This window comes from Pristiophorus japonicus, chromosome 15 (assembly GCF_044704955.1).
Source record: "Pristiophorus japonicus isolate sPriJap1 chromosome 15, sPriJap1.hap1, whole genome shotgun sequence".
Classification (NCBI taxonomy): domain Eukaryota; kingdom Metazoa; phylum Chordata; class Chondrichthyes; family Pristiophoridae; genus Pristiophorus; species Pristiophorus japonicus.
In genome coordinates, this window is record NC_091991.1 from 38772326 (window position 1) to 38789342 (window position 17017).

Genomic DNA, 17017 nt, shown 5'->3' on the forward strand with positions numbered 1-17017 from the left:
CAGTGCAGTATTAAATTGTTTCACTCTTGCATGTTAAGACTCAACAGGCCTCCCAGGAAGCCTTGGAACAATTGAGAGCCACAAATGAAAGTACAATTCGAAACCAATTGGAGCAGAGAATAAAAGACGTGGAATCAGAGCTGAGTAAGCTTAGAACTTCACAACAAGACAGCACGAGTCTGAAAGAATCTGCACAGTTGGAACTTGAGAGATACAAGGAATTGTATTCAGAGGAATTAAAACTACGTAAATCCCTTGCAGCCAAGCTTGATAGGTAAGACTTTTCTAAACATGTTAACCTAGACTCCCTGATGGCTCAGACAGTATGTGATGTGATATTTAGCTATAATAGAACAAATTGGTTATGAAGAGGTGGAAATAGCTCGGGTTATTGACTCTTCCTGATCTCTATATGGAGATCATGCCGGAAGTGCACTTGTGTAGATACCAGGCAATGATGGAATTGAGCTCATCGCTGTCCAGGTTCACTTATATGAGGAATCGATGCTTGGGTGAAGTATTGGAGGGTTACTGACACCAAAGTTACCATTCCTAATATGAATTAGCAGCTTCAATTTCCGGAGTAAGGGCAGATAATCATAAGGTGGAATTTGCTTTTTAAAGTGTTCTTCATTCAGTATTTGATCATCAAACCTGATAATTTAATTATTTTAATTTTGGTTGACCATTTTGCATGTTTCATCTTAAATAGCATGCTCATTTAAAAAAAACTATTCTCCCACATATTGGACATAAGTTGTACTAGCCAAGATAATCGGTGGTTTATGTAGTCAGAATTACTCTCAAATCATGTGTTGTTATGCTAGCTGTTGTATTTATATCTTTGCACTCTTCCCTTGGAAAATAGTGCAAAGTAGTGGAAGGGTTCGCTGACTAACAGTCTGACAGGCCGCGACATGAACACTCTTTCCTTAGCCATAACCATTTTTATACTAGCTGTCAGAGTGGTTATTCCTATGTGGCAGGAGGGTTTTATGGGCACCCACACCCCATACGATGAGGACTGGACACCTATACCCATTGGACGCGAGTACCCCAGATGTCAACCCAGAATTCAGTGTCCACTTGCCAGGACTGTTAAGAGCAGGGTTTGAACCCTGCACCTTCTTTCTTGGACGAGAATGCTACCAGTAAGCCAAAGGTTCTCTCTGTCATGCTACTTACAGTTTAGGGGATTTGCAACCTGGAAACGGGAGAAATACAAATTGCTGTAATGAGTGTCAACAACCAAATAACAAAAATGACAAGGTATTAACAGTTATGATTCTCCACTCCAAAATGAAACGGTACAATATTATAATCATAGATATCTAAATCTTTAGGACAATAAGTGGTTCCTGCAAATAAGAAACCAAGGTGTCAAGTTGCAGTGCAGGTTGCTGCACATATTATCAATGCTATGTACCTACTGAGATTCCTCAATTTATTGCTGTCACACTACACAAACTTGTTATTTTTGTGTAAACAGATAGATAAAGAAATGGGCATGTTAAATATGATCGATCCTTCAATCTTGACTTTTGTTTTTCATGCACCTAAGAGGAAATCATAATTCTGTGACACCAAGATCTAATCTAATCTATATTAGATTGGTGATAGATATTTTATTTTCCAAAGCATACAATTGATGTATTTAATCAGTTGATCACCATATCCTGTCATTTGACTGGTTGACTATTTCATGGTAAATGTCGTACAATTTGATGCTAGATCAATGAATAGTATTGATCTATAATACACTATAATGAACTGCATGTTCACCAGTTATTCACCTGAAAATGTTACTGTATCTACTTTAATAACAAAAAGCTTTTTGACAGTGGCTTCTTGTCCTAAGAATAGGGCCCAAGTTTCCGCCCTCTGGAAAAGCAGCGCATCTCCATAAGGTGCGCCAACTTTCTGGAATAAAAAGGGCGCCGAAAACTTACCTCGTGATTCTCCGATCTCCTCAGGACGTCTTTGTGCTCGGCGTGGTGCAGCACAAGGGGTCGGGGGCGGAGCCAGGTCCCGGGACCTCTGCACATGCATGCCAGAGCGTGTGTGCATGTGCAGTAGCTCCTCGTCCCTGAGGCTGCGTGGGAGGGGCCGGACCCTAGCCCTGGCTGAATGGGCTCCCCGGGCAAAGATCAGGACTCGGAGCTCCCTTCCCCCACTTCCCTCCCTCCCTCCCGTTCAGTTCCACCCCCAACCCCACCCCGTCGGCGGCGGGGCCTGCCCAGTGTCGGCGGCAGCGGCCAGTTCAGCCTCTCCTCCCTCCCCCCTCCTCTCCCTCCCCCTCCTCCTCTCCCTCCCCCTCCTCCTCTCCCTCCCCCCTCCTCCTCCTCTCCCTCCTCCCCCTCTCCCTCCCCCGTCTAAAAGATTGGGCTGCCATGGTAACCAGGAACACAATGCGAAGTGAGGCTGCAAAATGAAGCATATAGCCAGCTCCCCACACAAAAAAGAATAAAAGACATAACAGCAACTTACCTCCAACCCCACCCGAAGGGCTTGCCGGTCCAGTCCCATTCTTGGTCCCGATTCTCCTGGTCCGGTCCGGTCCAATCCCTCTCTCCTCTCTCCTCTCTCCTCTCTCCTCTCTCCTCTCTCCTCTCTCCTCTCTCCTCTCTCCTCTCTCCTCTCTCCTCTCTCCTCTCTCCTCTCTCCTCTCTCCTCTCTCCTCTCTCGTGTGTGAACCGGGGACCGAACTGGGAGAATGGGGACCTAGAATGGAATCGGACAGCCTTCGGGCGTGATTGGAGTAAGTTGCTGCTATGCGTTTTCAATTCTTTTAGTGTGTGTCTGGGACCTGCTGCGCGATTTCCTTACTTGCGGCAATTTATTTAACTCTCCACAAGGGTTTTCTGGAGAGGCCACATACACTGGCCTAAGCAGAACTGGACTAACTCTAAGTTGGCCAAACTTCCATAAATGACCAGAATTGGCACGGGTGGCTGGTTACACCCCATTTGGCTGGAAAAAAAAACACTGACCTAAAAAAATCGTAACTAACTGAGTTACACTGGTGCCAGTTGATCGGGGAAACTCTGGTATTTCAACTTAGGCCAAAAAGAGCAGCCTGCTCCAAAAAAAACGGTGCAAATCACTGGGGAAAATTCAGCCCAACATTTCTCTTTCTGTACCTGATTTGACATTGATTTCACCCACTCTAATTTGCCATGCTTCTCAGTCCTTCCTCTGTTTATTTCTCAATCCTTTAATCTCATTGGTTAAGGAAATGCACTGTTTGTTCCAGATGCCCTGTTGCTCTTGCTATGTCGTTATCCACTTGCACTTCCAACAACTTTGTGGGCAAATTTTTTTTAAACTTATATGTACAGTTGGACATCTAACGAATGCTTCAGCAAAATCTTGCCGGTCTTTTTTCCAGAATGTCAGTGATAACTCCTTCTCTGTCTTATGAGATCATAGAGAGCGCCCCTAATGATCCCTTCCAGCATCTTGCCAATGATTAAAGTCAAACTAATGGGCCTACAGTTCTCTGGTACTGACTTGTCACTTTTGTTTAAAATCAGAACTATATCAGCATCCTTCCAGTCCAAGGGAACAAGCCCTGACTTTAGCAAGCTGTTAAGCATACAGGAGAGGGGTTATTTGATCCCGAGATGAGCTGCTGACCACATATCCCGCCATCATGAAGACCACCTATATCCACCTCCATAACATCGCCCGATTCTGCCCCTGTCTCAGCTCATCTGCTGCTGAAACCCTCATCATAGAAACACAGAAAATAGGTGCAGCAGTAGGCCATTTGGCCCTTCGAGCCTGCACCGCCATTCAATGAGTTCATGGCTGAACATGCAACTTCAGTACCCCATTCCTGCTTTCTCGCCATACCCCTTGATCCCCCTAGTAGTAAGGACTACATCTAACTCCTTTTTGAATATATTTAGTGAATTGGCCTCAACAACTTTCTGTGGTAGAGAATTCCACAGGTTCACCACTCTCTGGATGAAGAAGTTTCTTCTCATCTCGGTCCTAAATGGCTTACCCCTTATCCTTAGACTGTGACCCCTGGTTCTGGACTTCCCCAACATTGGGAACATTCTTCCTGCATCTAACCTGTCTAAACCCGTCAGAATTTTAAATGTTTCTATGAGGTCCCCTCTCATTCTTCTGAACTCCAGTGAATACAAGCCCAGTTGATCCAGTCTTTCTTGATAGGTCAGTCCCGCCATCCCGGGAATCAGTCTGGTGAACCTTCGCTGCACTCCCTCAATAGCAAGAATGTCCTTCCTCAAGTTAGGAGACCAAAACTGTACACAATACTCCAGGTGTGGCCTCACCAAGGCCCTGTACAACTGTAGCAACACCTCCCTGCCCCTGTACTCAAATCCCCTCACTATGAAGGCCAACAGGCCATTTGCTTTCTTAACCGCCTGCTGTACCTGCATGCCAACCTTCAATGACTAATGTACCATGACACCCAGGTCTCGTTGCACCTCCCCTTTTCCTAATCTGTCACCATTCAGATAATAGTCTGTCTCTCTGTTTTTACCACCAAAGTGGATAACCTCACATTTATCCACATTATACTTCATCTGCCATGCATTTGCCCACTCACCTAACCTATCCAAGTCGCTCTGCAGCCTCACAGCATCCTCCTCGCAGCTCACACTGCCACCCAACTTAGTGTCATCTGCAAATTTGGAGATACTACATTTAATCCCCTCGTCTAAATCATTAATGTACAATGTAAACAGCTGGGGCCCCAGCACAGAACCTTGTGATACCCCACTCATCACTGCCTGCCATTCTGAAAAGTTCCCATTTACTCCTACTCTTTGCTTTCTGTCTGAGAACCAGTTCTCAATCCATGTCAGCACACTACCCCCAATCCCATGTGCTTTAACTTTGCACATTAATCTCTTGTGTGGGACCTTGTCGAAAGCCTTCTGAAAGTCCAAATATACCACATCAACTGGTTCTCCCTTGTCCACTCTACTGGAAACATCCTCAAAAAATTCCAGAAGATTTGTCAAGCATGATTTCCCTTTCACAGGTCCAAGTCAGCATGGATTTATCATGTCACCTCTTTCCAAATGCGCTGCTATGACATCCTTAATAATTGATTCCATCACTTTACCCACTACTGATGCCTTGTTTACCTCTAGGCTTGACACCTCTAGGTTTGACTATTCCAACACACACCTGGCCGGCCTCCCACGTTCTACCTTTCATAAACTTGAGATAATCCAAAACTCTGCTGCCCGTGTTCTTACTCAAACCGAGTCCCATTCGCCCCGGTACTCGCTGATCTACATTGGCTCCCGATTAAGCAACACCTTGATTTTAAAATTCTCATCCTTGTTTTCAAATCCCTCCATGGCCTCACCCCTCCCTATCTCTGTAATGATGATGATGAATCCCTTCCAGCCCTATCACCCTCTAGATATCTGTGCTGCTCCAATTCTGGCCTCTTGAGCATCACGGATTTTAATCGCTGTACCAATGGCAGCAGTGCCTTCAGCTGCCTGGGCCCTAAGCTCTGGAATTCCCTTCCTAAACCTCTCCGCCTCTGTACTGCTCTTCCTCCTTTAAGACCCTGCTCTTTGACCAAGTCTGCCCTAATATCTCATGTGGCGCGGTGCAAAATGTTATTTGATAATGGTTCTGTGAAGTGCCTTGGGACATTTTCCTATGTTAAGGCACTATATAAATACAACTTGTTGTTGTAGTAGTAAAGTATATGTCCAATTTCTTTAAGCATAATAAGATAGATGTCATCTGGACCTGCTAGCTAAATGATATCCGCAGCTTTTGCTCATTGCTGGGTAATTGAGCAAAGTCCACAGGAGTGGACTGACGCAAATTAGTCATTTAAGACTTCTGCCATACCCTGGGAGACCATTTGAATCTCCTCGAGAATCCTTCAATGTCCATATGCAATCTTTAATGACCCTTGATTCCTGACAAATCCAAAAAGCTTTTACCAATGCTACCACAATTGTCCAACATCATCATCTCCATTGATCTATTAGCTGCTGTAATAGCAGCTTTTGTTATCTTTAATTATGCATGAAACTTGTCTCTGTTCTCATAAATTATTTTCCTTTAGTTTATGAAAGCATTTGTGCTTAAGACTAATTTGTCCTTGTACATGTCCAGTCAGTCACGTTGACTTTGTCTTGCCATGTGTCCATCTTTTGGGACATAAATGGTTTCCTTGTGCATTAATATGCTTTTAACGATATTCCATTTTTCTTCAGTATCGGTAGTATACCATCTATGAGAGTTGACCAGTTGACCTGATTCAAGTCTTCTGCCATTCTGGTAAAGTTAGCTCTTTTGAAATCTAGAACTAATCGGAATTCTTAGTGCCTTTGATTCGGCTGATCAACTGAAATCTAATAATATTATGGTCACTATTGGACAGATGTTGCCCCACATGGAGCTGTAATACTGTATTCGGATCACTGCTGAACACTAAATCAAGTGTTTGACTACCTCTAATTTACTAGAGTTGCCAACTCTGGTTGTAGGTATTCCTGGAGGTTTAATCACAATGCCTGATTCATACTTCAGGACCCCAAAAATCGAAGTGACTGTCCACACGAACATTTTTGTGTCCTTCTGCGTGGGGTTGACCCCACCCCTTTTGCGCATGCGCGCTCGATCCAGTCACGCATGCGCAGTACGATATATGAGGAAGCCGGAATTGGGGCCAAACCACGTTACTGAGCCTGGAACTGCTGCCATTGTTGCTCAACCCTGACCCTGTATACTAGGGCTTCTGGGTTATTTTTTGAAAATCAAGGACTATACTAAAGGAGCCGCCAGAACTTCTGCCCAGAATATTGCTGTGATTATCTACACAAACATTTTTGCGGCCTTCTGAGCGAGCGAGGAAATCGGAGGTGGAAGAGAGAGGTTGGGGAAGGGAGAGGGAGAGAGGTTGGGGCGAGTGGGGCAGAGAGAGAGAGAGAGAGGTTGGGGAGAGTGGGGCAGGGAGAGGGAGAGTGGGGCAGAGATAGGGAGAGTGGGGCAGAGATAGGGAGAGTGGGGCAGAGAGAACATAAGAATTAGGAACAGGAGTAGGCCATCTAGCCCCTCGAGCCTGCTCCGCCATTCAATAAGATCATGGCTGATCTGGCCGTGGACTCAGCTCCACTTACCCGCCCGCTCCCCATAACCCTTAATTCCCTTATTGGTTAAAAATCTATCCATCTGTGACTTGAATACATTCAATGAGCTAGCCTCAACTGCTTCCTTGGGCAGATAATTCCACAGATTCACAACCCTCTGGGAGAAGAAATTCCTTCTCAACTCGGTTTTAAATTGGCTCCCCCGTATTTTGAGGCTGTGCTCCCTAGTTCTAGTCTCCCCGACCAGTGGAAACAACCTCTCCGCCTCTATCTTGTCTATCCCTTTCATTATTTTAAATGTTTCTATAAGATCACCCCTCATCCTTCTGAACTCCAACGAGTAAAGACCCAGTCTACTCAATCTATCATCATAAGGTAACCCCCTCATCTCCGGAATCAGCCTAGTGAATCGTCTCTGTACCCCCTCCAAAGCCAGTATATCCTTCCTTAAGTAAGGTGACCAAAACTGCACGCAGTACTCCAGGTGCGGCCTCACCAATACCCTGTACAGTTGCAGCAGGAGCTCCCTACTTTTGGACTCCATCCCTCTCGCAATGAAGGCCAACATTCCATTCGCCTTCCTGATTACCTGCTGCACCTGCAAACTAACTTTTTGGGATTCATGCACAAGGACCCCCAGGTCCCTCTGCACCTCAGCATGTTGTAATTTCTCCCCATTCAAATAATATTCCCTTTTAGTGGTTTTTTCCCCCAAGGTGGATGACCTCATACTTTCCGACATTGTATTCCATCTGCCAAACCTTAGCCCATTCGCTTAACCTATCTAAATCTCTTTGCAGCCTCTCTGTGTCCTCTACACAACCCGCTTTCCCACTAATCTTTGTGTCATCTGCAAATTTTGTTACACTACACTCTGTTCCCTCTTCCAGGTCATCTATGTATATTATAAACAGTTGTGGTCCCAGCACCGATCCCTGTGGCACACTACTAACCACCGATTTCCAACCCGAAAAGGACCCATTTATCCCGACTCTCTGCTTTCTGTTTGCCAGCCAATTCTCTATCCATGCTAATACATTTCCTCTGACTCCATGTACCTCTATCTTCTGCAGTAACCTTTTGTGTGGCACCTTATCGAATGCCTTTTGGAAATCTAAATACACCACATCCATCGGTACACCTCTATCCACCATGCTCGTTATATCCTCAAAGAATTCCAGTAAATTAGTTAAACATGATTTCCCCTTCATGAATCCATGCTGCGTCTGCTTGATTGCACTATTCCTATCCAGATGTCCCGCTATTTCTTCCTTCATGATAGTTTCAATCATTTTCCCCACTACAGATGTTAAACTAACCGGCCTATAGTTACCTGCCTTTTGTCGGCCCCCTTTTTTAAACAGAGGCATTACATTAGCTGCTTTCCAATCCGCTGGTACCTCCCCAGAGTCCAGAGAATCTTGGTGGATTATAACGAATGCATCTGCTATAACTAGAGAGGGAGGGGGTGTGGGGAGAGAGTGGGGCAGAAAGAGAGAGATTGGGGGGAGGCAGAGAGAGGAGAGGCGGAGAGGAGGATCGGAAGGGGGAAGTAGAGGTGGAAGGGAGAGTAGGTCAAGAAGTCATGGGGATGGGGGAGGGGGGGAGAGGATGGAGGTGGGGGGGGGGGTTTGATGAGACGGAGACCACAGTAGGGATGGCGGTAGAACATGATCCAGGTCTAAAGGAGGGGTTGAGAGTGAGATCCATATGGTAAGACGGATCACATTCTTCCAACCACATCCCCTTTACCCTTGCAACATGTTCTCGCTCTTCTGCTCTCCCCCTATACTTGGTTGCTTTCTTGGAAAGCTCGGTGCATGTGTGGCAAGTGACATCATTGGACTGGATGAAATCTGGAAGTCATGACACTGTCACTATTCACCTGAATCCCAATAAACCTGTTTACAATCCGTGACCCCCACACAATGCCCCATCAGTTGGGGGGGGGGGCGAGAAGGTCATGAATCCGTGGGGGGTTTGCGGGGAGAAGGGCAGGAACTTGCGATGGGAGGGAGAGGGTCGGGAACTTAGGCAGGTAGAGAATGTCAGAAACTTGGGCAGGGGGAGGTCAGTAATTCAGGAGATCACGCACCTGAGCGCGGGGTCGGGGATGGGAAGATCAGGAACTTGGGCGGGGAAGGACTTGGGAAAGTGGAGGTCAGAAACTTAGGCGGGGGCGGTGGGGGAGGTCAGGCACTTGGGAGGGGGGAAATGTCAAAGTTAGGGGGAGAAGTTCCGGAACTTGGGCGGGAGGGGAAAGGTCAGGAACTTGGGTGGGGTTGAGGTCAGGAACTTGAGCGGTGGGGGCAGGACCTTGTTTGGAGGGTGGGAGAAGGCCTTAATCCGTGAGAGTCAGGCCTGTCTGTCCCAAGTAAGCTTTGTTCTGTCTGGAGTCGGCAGTCAGAATGGCTTGAATTACATTTTGCAAAGTCACTGATTACGTAGGCATGGAGGATCTAATTACACATTCCAGAGAAACTGCTGGGTGTGTCTTAACCTCCAAGGGGACCAATTAGCAATCAGGACTTGTCATCAAGGGGGCCCAATCAGAGCTTTAGGTGTTGCAAATTAACACATTCCCCCCTTCCAAAATAGCAATGAGATATATGGGCCTCCGACCCGAAAAAAATCAATGAAAATACCTGGTGGTCCCGGAGGAACATAGGATTCCGGTCGGAGGCCTCCATTCGCTGTGTAGCATATGGGTACATATTCGTATCCTGAAATCACGGTGTCCTGGACCACCAATCACTATCTAGTATTCTCATTGATGATAATGGGAGCTCTGTTGTTATGAGCTCCCATTACTAACCCCCTAAAGCAAGAAATGCAACACAATAAATTTTAAAAACAGCTCACATATTTAAAATGAATTGAAATTGAATGTAATTAGATGTTTTAGAAAACATTTAAAAAAAAATTATAGTGTGTTTTAATAGGGATAACATTAAACTTACCAATCTCTGCCCTGCAGATGTCCTTCCTGCGGGATGCGTGGATCTGTCACAAGAAATTTTGACAGATCGGAAAAGCCAGTTCTCAGTGCATGCGCATCACGCGCCGAGAACCCACTTTTGCGAGGCCTTGCCGAGTGCGTGCGCACATCGTACGCACCCAGCAAGGCCGTAATTTTCAGCCCATAATCTCTAATTCATGATCTGCTTCAGTGGCAAATGGTTGTCATTTATTTCACAACTCTAATCTTTTTAAGGATTCTGTTCTGCCTAATTTACTATCTGGGTTGGCGGAGAATGCTTTTTCCAGAGATTGCAACTTGGGCCACCTTAAAGATCAAAGCATCAGTATCAATTATCTCCATTTGATATTTTTATTTGCAGGACCATTATATCTATTTGACTGAGAAGAAAGAACTGTAGAAGTTTGCAGCATATAAGGCCAATCGGCTCACCGTGTCTGTGCCGGCTGTTTGCTGGAACAATCCGAAACTAATCCCACTGCCCTACAACTCCTCAGATTTTTGTATCTTTCTGTTTCAAATTTTTATCCATTTGTCGCTTTTAAAGTAAATAATGGTCTCTATCTCAATCACTCCCTGCGGCAAAGCATTCCTTGCTCCAGGAACACTCATAATTTTCTCTGGTTGTGGACTTGGTGATTTTAAATTGATGACTCTCTCATCACCAATTCTCCAACCAGAGAAAATTGTTTTTCCCAATTTATTCTATTAAAACACTTTTGTGATTGTAAAAGCTTCAATTAATCCTTCACTTGGCATTCCCTGCTCCAGTGAAGATAATCCCAGAATTTCTCATAACTATATTACCAATGGGTTTAATTACTTCCCATAACAAAATGCAGAGTGCTCTAATTATAGGAACCACTGTTTTGTGTAAATTTATAATTACTTGTTCACCATTGTATTCTGTGCCTCTAATTATAAAACCCAAAATAATGCATTTTATGGCTTTCTATGCTTGACGGGATTATTTGGAATTTGAAAATGTCTAAGTTACAAGGACTCCTCTTTTTCAATTCCAACTTTCAGAAAAAATACAATTGGAACTCTTTCCTCACGATCTGTAAAGTACATGTGACAGCTGTATATTGAACTAAATTGCACAATTCACCCATCCACCCCCATGCTTGTTGCCCTACTTTGGCACCCAGTCTGGCCACACCTCAAAGTCTCATCCTTGTTTTCAAATTCCTCTCTGGCCTCACCCCTCCCCATCGCTAACCTCCTCCAGCCCCACTACCCTCCGATATCTCTGTCCTCCTCCAATTCTGGCCTCTTGCACATCCCTGATTTTCATTGCTGCATCATTGACGGCCATGCCTTCAGCTGCCTGGGCCCTAAACTCTGCAATTCCTTCACCAAATCTCTCCCCTTCTCTACCTCTCTTCTCCTTTAAGTCCTCTTTAAATCCTACCTCTTTGACCAAGTTTTTGGTCACCTGTCCTAATTTCTCCTTGTGTGGCTCATGTCAAATTTTGTTTGATAACCCTACTGTGAAGCGCCTTAGCATATTTTACGTTTGAGGTGCTATATAAATATAAGTTGTAGTGGAATAAATCTTACCATATTTCTTTCAAATTATGTGATAACTATTGATACTTCTTACTTTAATGTGGAATATTAAGAGTGACTCCAGGTCAAAATCTGAACGGATGACTTGCGTGAAGTTGTAAACTTTGGTTTTCACACTTTCTGAACTTATGGTAAATTCGGTAGGTGGGATGAATCTGTATCAGTTGCATCTTTCATTTTTCTTGCTGCATTTTAGGGAGATTGGTATTGAGGACCTGAAAGATCATGAGAAATGTACTTCAAACTGATACAGTAAATAAGATTAACAATACCAGCACAGTCAACCAGATTCCAAATGGCAGGACGTTTTCTTGTTCAGCTTCAATCAAGTGCTTCACAGGACACCAGTGATATAGAATTCCACTATCCATGCATGTTGGTCCATATCATTATTTCTTAGATAGTCAGAAAATAAAAATACTGATTTTTTTTTCAACAAGACTGAAAATTCAATGATTTATGTAACCAGTGAATCTGTCTCATAATAGTTTTATTGATGTCAAACTCAAATTGTACAGGGAGCCTTCAAGTTTCTAGTTTATTTGGAAATGTCATCACCAGCATTTTAATCATGTGTTTTCCCTATTTTCCTTCTATAGATCAAATGAAAGGTTAGCAGAAACCAACACTAAGCTGCTTAATGAACGCCAGCGAAGTAAATCCTTGATTGCTAGCAGCATAATGAATGGAAGCTTGACCACGACTGCTGCTCTGGATATGGGTCAGCTGCAAAGTACAATGGGTAATGTCAGTAACCTGGGAGCTTTCAACAGAAATCTCGGAGGTAGCTTCCTTAGTCCAATGGAAGATGGAATGTCCTCTACCACCAGAGTAGAGTCATACCTGGCTAAGGTCAGTTATCACAATATATTTCATGTGTTCTAAAATTGTATTTCCATCCTGAACACATTGTCCAGATGAAGTTAAATTTGTTTATTTTGTCCAAGTATAACTCTCGTGTTCCTGCTTTGTCAGATTTGCAGCTGTTTTCACATTTGTGTTGTTCACTAATAGAACAAAAATTACAACTGTAATTTCCTGAGAGACAAAGTCTTCTCTGCTGTATTATATGGCCAATATTTTTTCTATGATCTTCACCATAACTCTGTTTTTTGGAAGTTCAGTATTGTTAAAGATTCACACAAGTTATTATGAAACAATAGCAATAAACACAGCAAACAATACTGAATTTTTCACCAAATTCATATGTGATTTCAACACGTTGCACTTAAATCTCACTGACTGACCTTAAGGTGGATCCTTATCAATGGATTTTTGTGTAAATCAGTTTTTTTTTTAAGTTTACCCCTCTCTGCATAATTTATATTCTTGAAATAACTGAATTATATTTCCATTTTCAAAATAGATTTTAAAATTCAGATTGATTAGAGATTAAATGTAATTCTTCATATTCATAACTCTTGGTCCTTCTAGAGAAAAAAAGTTCAACGGACAAAAAAGCTGCTTTCTCGTCAGATATGAATTACTATAAACAATCATTCTTACATGCTCTGCAGTAATAAATCAAATACGCTTTATTAAATTAAACTTCTAGAAAGCCCTGTGCTATCTGGCAGGACATTGTTTTCCACAACATTTTGAATTTCTACCATTTGAGTTTCAGTTTAAAGTTAGATTTGATTTCTCCATAAATATGACTGAATTACTTAAACCCTTTTCATTAAACCTTGCTTTCACACAGCATGAGTTTTTTTAAAAAGACAAAACAGTGAATTTAATCCTGAATTGAGATGGCTGTACACTCACAGCTCTCGTTTCTCGCTCCTCCAGCTCCTCACTCAAAACTCTGTTTCTCACCTATCTTCTGTGCACCCAGATGCATAACAAGGTCTGTAGTCATGTGTTTTTGTTGACTAATAGTCATTGTGGCTGTGTGCTAAGTTAGGGTTACCTTTGTTTATATCTGTCTAAACTGCTACTGTTCGTATTGTGAAGTCCATTCATGTCTTACATAAACATTTATATGTACAAAATCACACTATATTGCGTTATTTAGATTTTAAAATTACATTGCTTAATTCTGAAGGATATAATACTTAATGTTCCAAACAAACTGCTGGAAAATACTGAACTTTTTTAGCATTCATGGAATAGTAATGTTTCTTTGAAATTTGCATGTACCATGGTCTACTTTTTGATGTCAACACTCATATCATCAAACTGTTTGCTACTATATATTGCCTTTAAAAACTTGAGCACCTTACAACTGTTAACACTGATGAGTAGCAGTGCCAACTTTATAAATGTGATTTAAGACATTGAGATTATGCGAAGATTACAGACGATTTATAATTGCATCTCCTTCTCAATTTGCTTTAATTTCACAAAGCTTTCTTGCAGATAACAAAAGGAATAGAACTGTTATTGTTGATATTGGTTCTTTCTTTGAAATCTGAATCCAAGCAGTACAAAATTGAGGTCCTTTAATATAACTGTCATTAGGTATAAATATATATAATGGCCAAAATAATGATACTTTGAGTAAACAGATTTATTATATTCGTGATAAATTTGATATCCTTTCTTTGATGATTTCTGTTAATCTTAAAAGAATTAGAAACATAGAAAATAGGTGCAGGAGTAGGCCATTCGGCCCTTCGAGCCTGCACCACCATTCAATGAGTTCATGGCTGAACATGCAACTTCAGTACCCCATTCCTGCTTTCTTGCCATATCCCTTGATCCCCCTAGTAGTAAGGACTACATTTAACTCCTATTTTGAATATATTTAGTGAATTGGCCTCAACAACTTTCTGTGGTAGAGAATTCCACAGGTTCACCACTCTCTGGGTGAAGAAGTTTCTCCTCATCTCGGTCCTAAATGGCTTACCCCTTATCCTTAGACTGTGATCCCTGGTTCTGGACTTCCCCAACATTGGGAACATTCTTCCTGCATCTAACCTGTCTAAATCCATCAGAATTTTAAACGTTTCTATGAGATCCCCTCTCATTCTTCTGAACTCCAGTGAATACAAGCCCAGTTGATCCAGTCTTTCTTATGTCATTATCTTCATCCTGGTGTCAATTTAGCATAAAATAGAGCCTTTTAAATTCAGAATATTTACACCAGTTGTGTAGTCTCTATCATAAATGAGCAGCATGCTTTTAGATGAAAAGATAGTGTATTGTCGGTGTTCATATATTGTAAATGTTCGTGCAGAAAATCACTGATATTGTAGCTGCATCCAATCTGGGGCTGATTTTCATCTTCAGGCCTAAGCCATTTCCAAAAGTTTAGAACTGGTGCAAATCACGCCTGAAAAGTTAAGCACAAATAGCACTCAATTATCTGGTGTGAACTAATTTAAATAGTTATTTACGGATGCGTCTAACTGAAATGCAGCCGTTTCTCTGATTGGTCCCCTTGGAGGATAAGCCACACCCTGAAGTTCCTCTCCCTAAAAGCCACCAAGTTCCAGCCGAAGTCCCTTACCCCAGCGCAAGTACATCCTTCCGCCAGCTGAAGACCCTTACCCAAGCACAAGCATTGGATATGAAATGAATAGTGAGTGTCGTAACTTCTGGATTACATCCACCCCTACGAATGTTCCCTTGTAAAACACGCACAAGGGGGCAAGAAGAACGTAATCCGTCTTGAGTTTCTTCCCCCACCCCCACCCCCACCCCCCCCACTTCTCGCTCTCTGGTTCTGGGCCCAGCGGAAGCCTTCGGTTGCTCAGTGAAGTTGGATGCATGCGCAGAAAATGGTTAGTAGGAATTGCGCTGGCGGGGGGGGGGGGAAAGAACACACGCGGAGTCAGTGATATTTGTCCTCATTCTCGCTTCTGCGCATGTGTCGGGAGATGCATGGGCAGAAGAGAGACTTACGACATAGTTACTGCGGTTATTTACCCCTCTGAGAAAACTCAGACACTGGTGGCAGGAAAATGGATGAGGTTTTTTTTGTACTGTAAAGATAGCAGCCCTTTGTCTCTGATTGGTCCCCTTGGAGGATAAGCCACACCCTGAAGTTTCTCTGGAATGTGTAACTAGAACCACCCATCCCAGTATCTCATTGACTTCGCAAATTGTAGCTCGATCTACTTTGACTTCCAGAAACCAAGTGCCAGCCAAAGTCCCTTACCCCAGCGCAAGTGCTGCATCCCCCTCTTGCCTCCCCCCCGCCTTTCTTCCCCCTCTCTTCCCCTGATCCAACCTGAAAGATGGCCACTCTACCAGTGCAGCACTCCCTCAGTGCTGCATAATTATCAGTCTAGATTATGTGCTCAACTTTTTGGAGTGGGGCTTAAACTGATGACCTAACTGTGAGGGGAGAGTACTACCGCTGACGTAAGGCTGACAAATAGCGCAATGAATGCATGGAGTAGAGGCAGAATTAAGGGGCGAGAGGCTGACGATAGGTTGTGGAAGTACTAGAAGTGTCCAGTTCTGATTTTGGTCAGAAAATGCCCAAATTTCTGATGTGTTACCGTCAGGGAAGAAGAAATTTAGATGAGTCTGAACAAGTGATGGGTAATAAAGTTGAGATGGTGCTGCGCAAGGTGCTTGTCATTCCACAGCACTCTGGTATGCTGGCAAGAGCATACAGCCAAGCTTTATGCTGTAGCTAACCATTTTTGTCCCTGTATGTTCCTACCATCTGCTGCATGTTAGTTGCAGGCGGCATATCCTGGCACCTAGCCCACACTCTGAGAAGAGCAATCCCTAGTCAGTCATTGGCAGGTAGGTGTGCAAGGGCCTCCAGAAATGGTTGGTGGCATCTCATCTGGCACAGTCAGACAGGCATCACCAGCTCTTGATGACCCTGGCATGCCTTTCATACAATAGAAAAGCATGGTGTGCTGTTATCAACGTATTTCTGAAGAACCATCCAGCATAACATTTACGTATTCAAATATTGTAGTGAACCCACCTTCTTTTGGGAAAAAATCCTCCAATAGTACTCTGTCTGTGGCAGTTTCACTCCCTCTATCGATGCGAGGATGTAGGTACTGAATGGGAGGGCACAGAGCCTTGGATAGTCAAACTTGCATGGCATTCCTACGATGGTCCTTCCTTTTTTCAGCACAGAGAATTTTGATTAGCAAACTCATGGGTATTAAAAAAGTGAGCTGGAAAAGGATGGAGAATTAATTAACAATTAGCACAAAGCCTCATGAAAACCTAAGGCCCAGCAAAAAATAAAATTGGCCCAAGTGTTAACCATAGTATACCTCTTAAATGCCTGAAATATCCATTTCAAGGCACCCTTCCCACCTGGCATGCTAGGTATTTGGAGTGCAGCATACACACCTACCACCAAAGAGAGCAGGGGTTTTCCATACCACAATCTGAATGTCAATGAAGCTTCCTGCTGTTCATACGGAATTGCCCACCCCAG

The 17017-nt window shown here is 43.4% G+C and overlaps 1 protein-coding gene and 1 long non-coding RNA gene across 14 annotated transcripts in view; one reads left to right on the forward strand and one right to left on the reverse strand.

Annotated features, from left to right (window-relative positions):
* Nucleotides 1–17017, forward strand: part of ankrd26 (ankyrin repeat domain containing 26) — a 185982-nt gene that overhangs the window by 165214 nt on the left and 3751 nt on the right. For all 10 annotated transcript variants that reach the window (XM_070900319.1, XM_070900325.1, XM_070900327.1 and 7 more), the window contains 2 exons: nucleotides 39–274; nucleotides 12255–12507. In XM_070900319.1, the coding sequence (XP_070756420.1) occupies nucleotides 39–274; nucleotides 12255–12507 (489 nt within the window). The remainder of the gene's footprint in view (nucleotides 1–38; nucleotides 275–12254; nucleotides 12508–17017) is intronic.
* LOC139280707 (uncharacterized) overlaps nucleotides 1–17017 on the reverse strand; it is a 103483-nt gene that overhangs the window by 84327 nt on the left and 2139 nt on the right. Inside the window, exons 2-4 of one of the 4 annotated variants that reach the window (XR_011596752.1) lie at nucleotides 16550–16748; nucleotides 14507–14932; nucleotides 11840–11870 (exon numbers count right to left, since the gene is read on the reverse strand). This is a non-coding gene — a long non-coding RNA (uncharacterized lncRNA). Of the gene's footprint in view, nucleotides 1–11452; nucleotides 11871–14047; nucleotides 14933–16549; nucleotides 16749–17017 lie in introns of those variants that run through there. The other 3 variants (XR_011596753.1, XR_011596751.1, XR_011596750.1) reach the window with 3 other exon arrangements.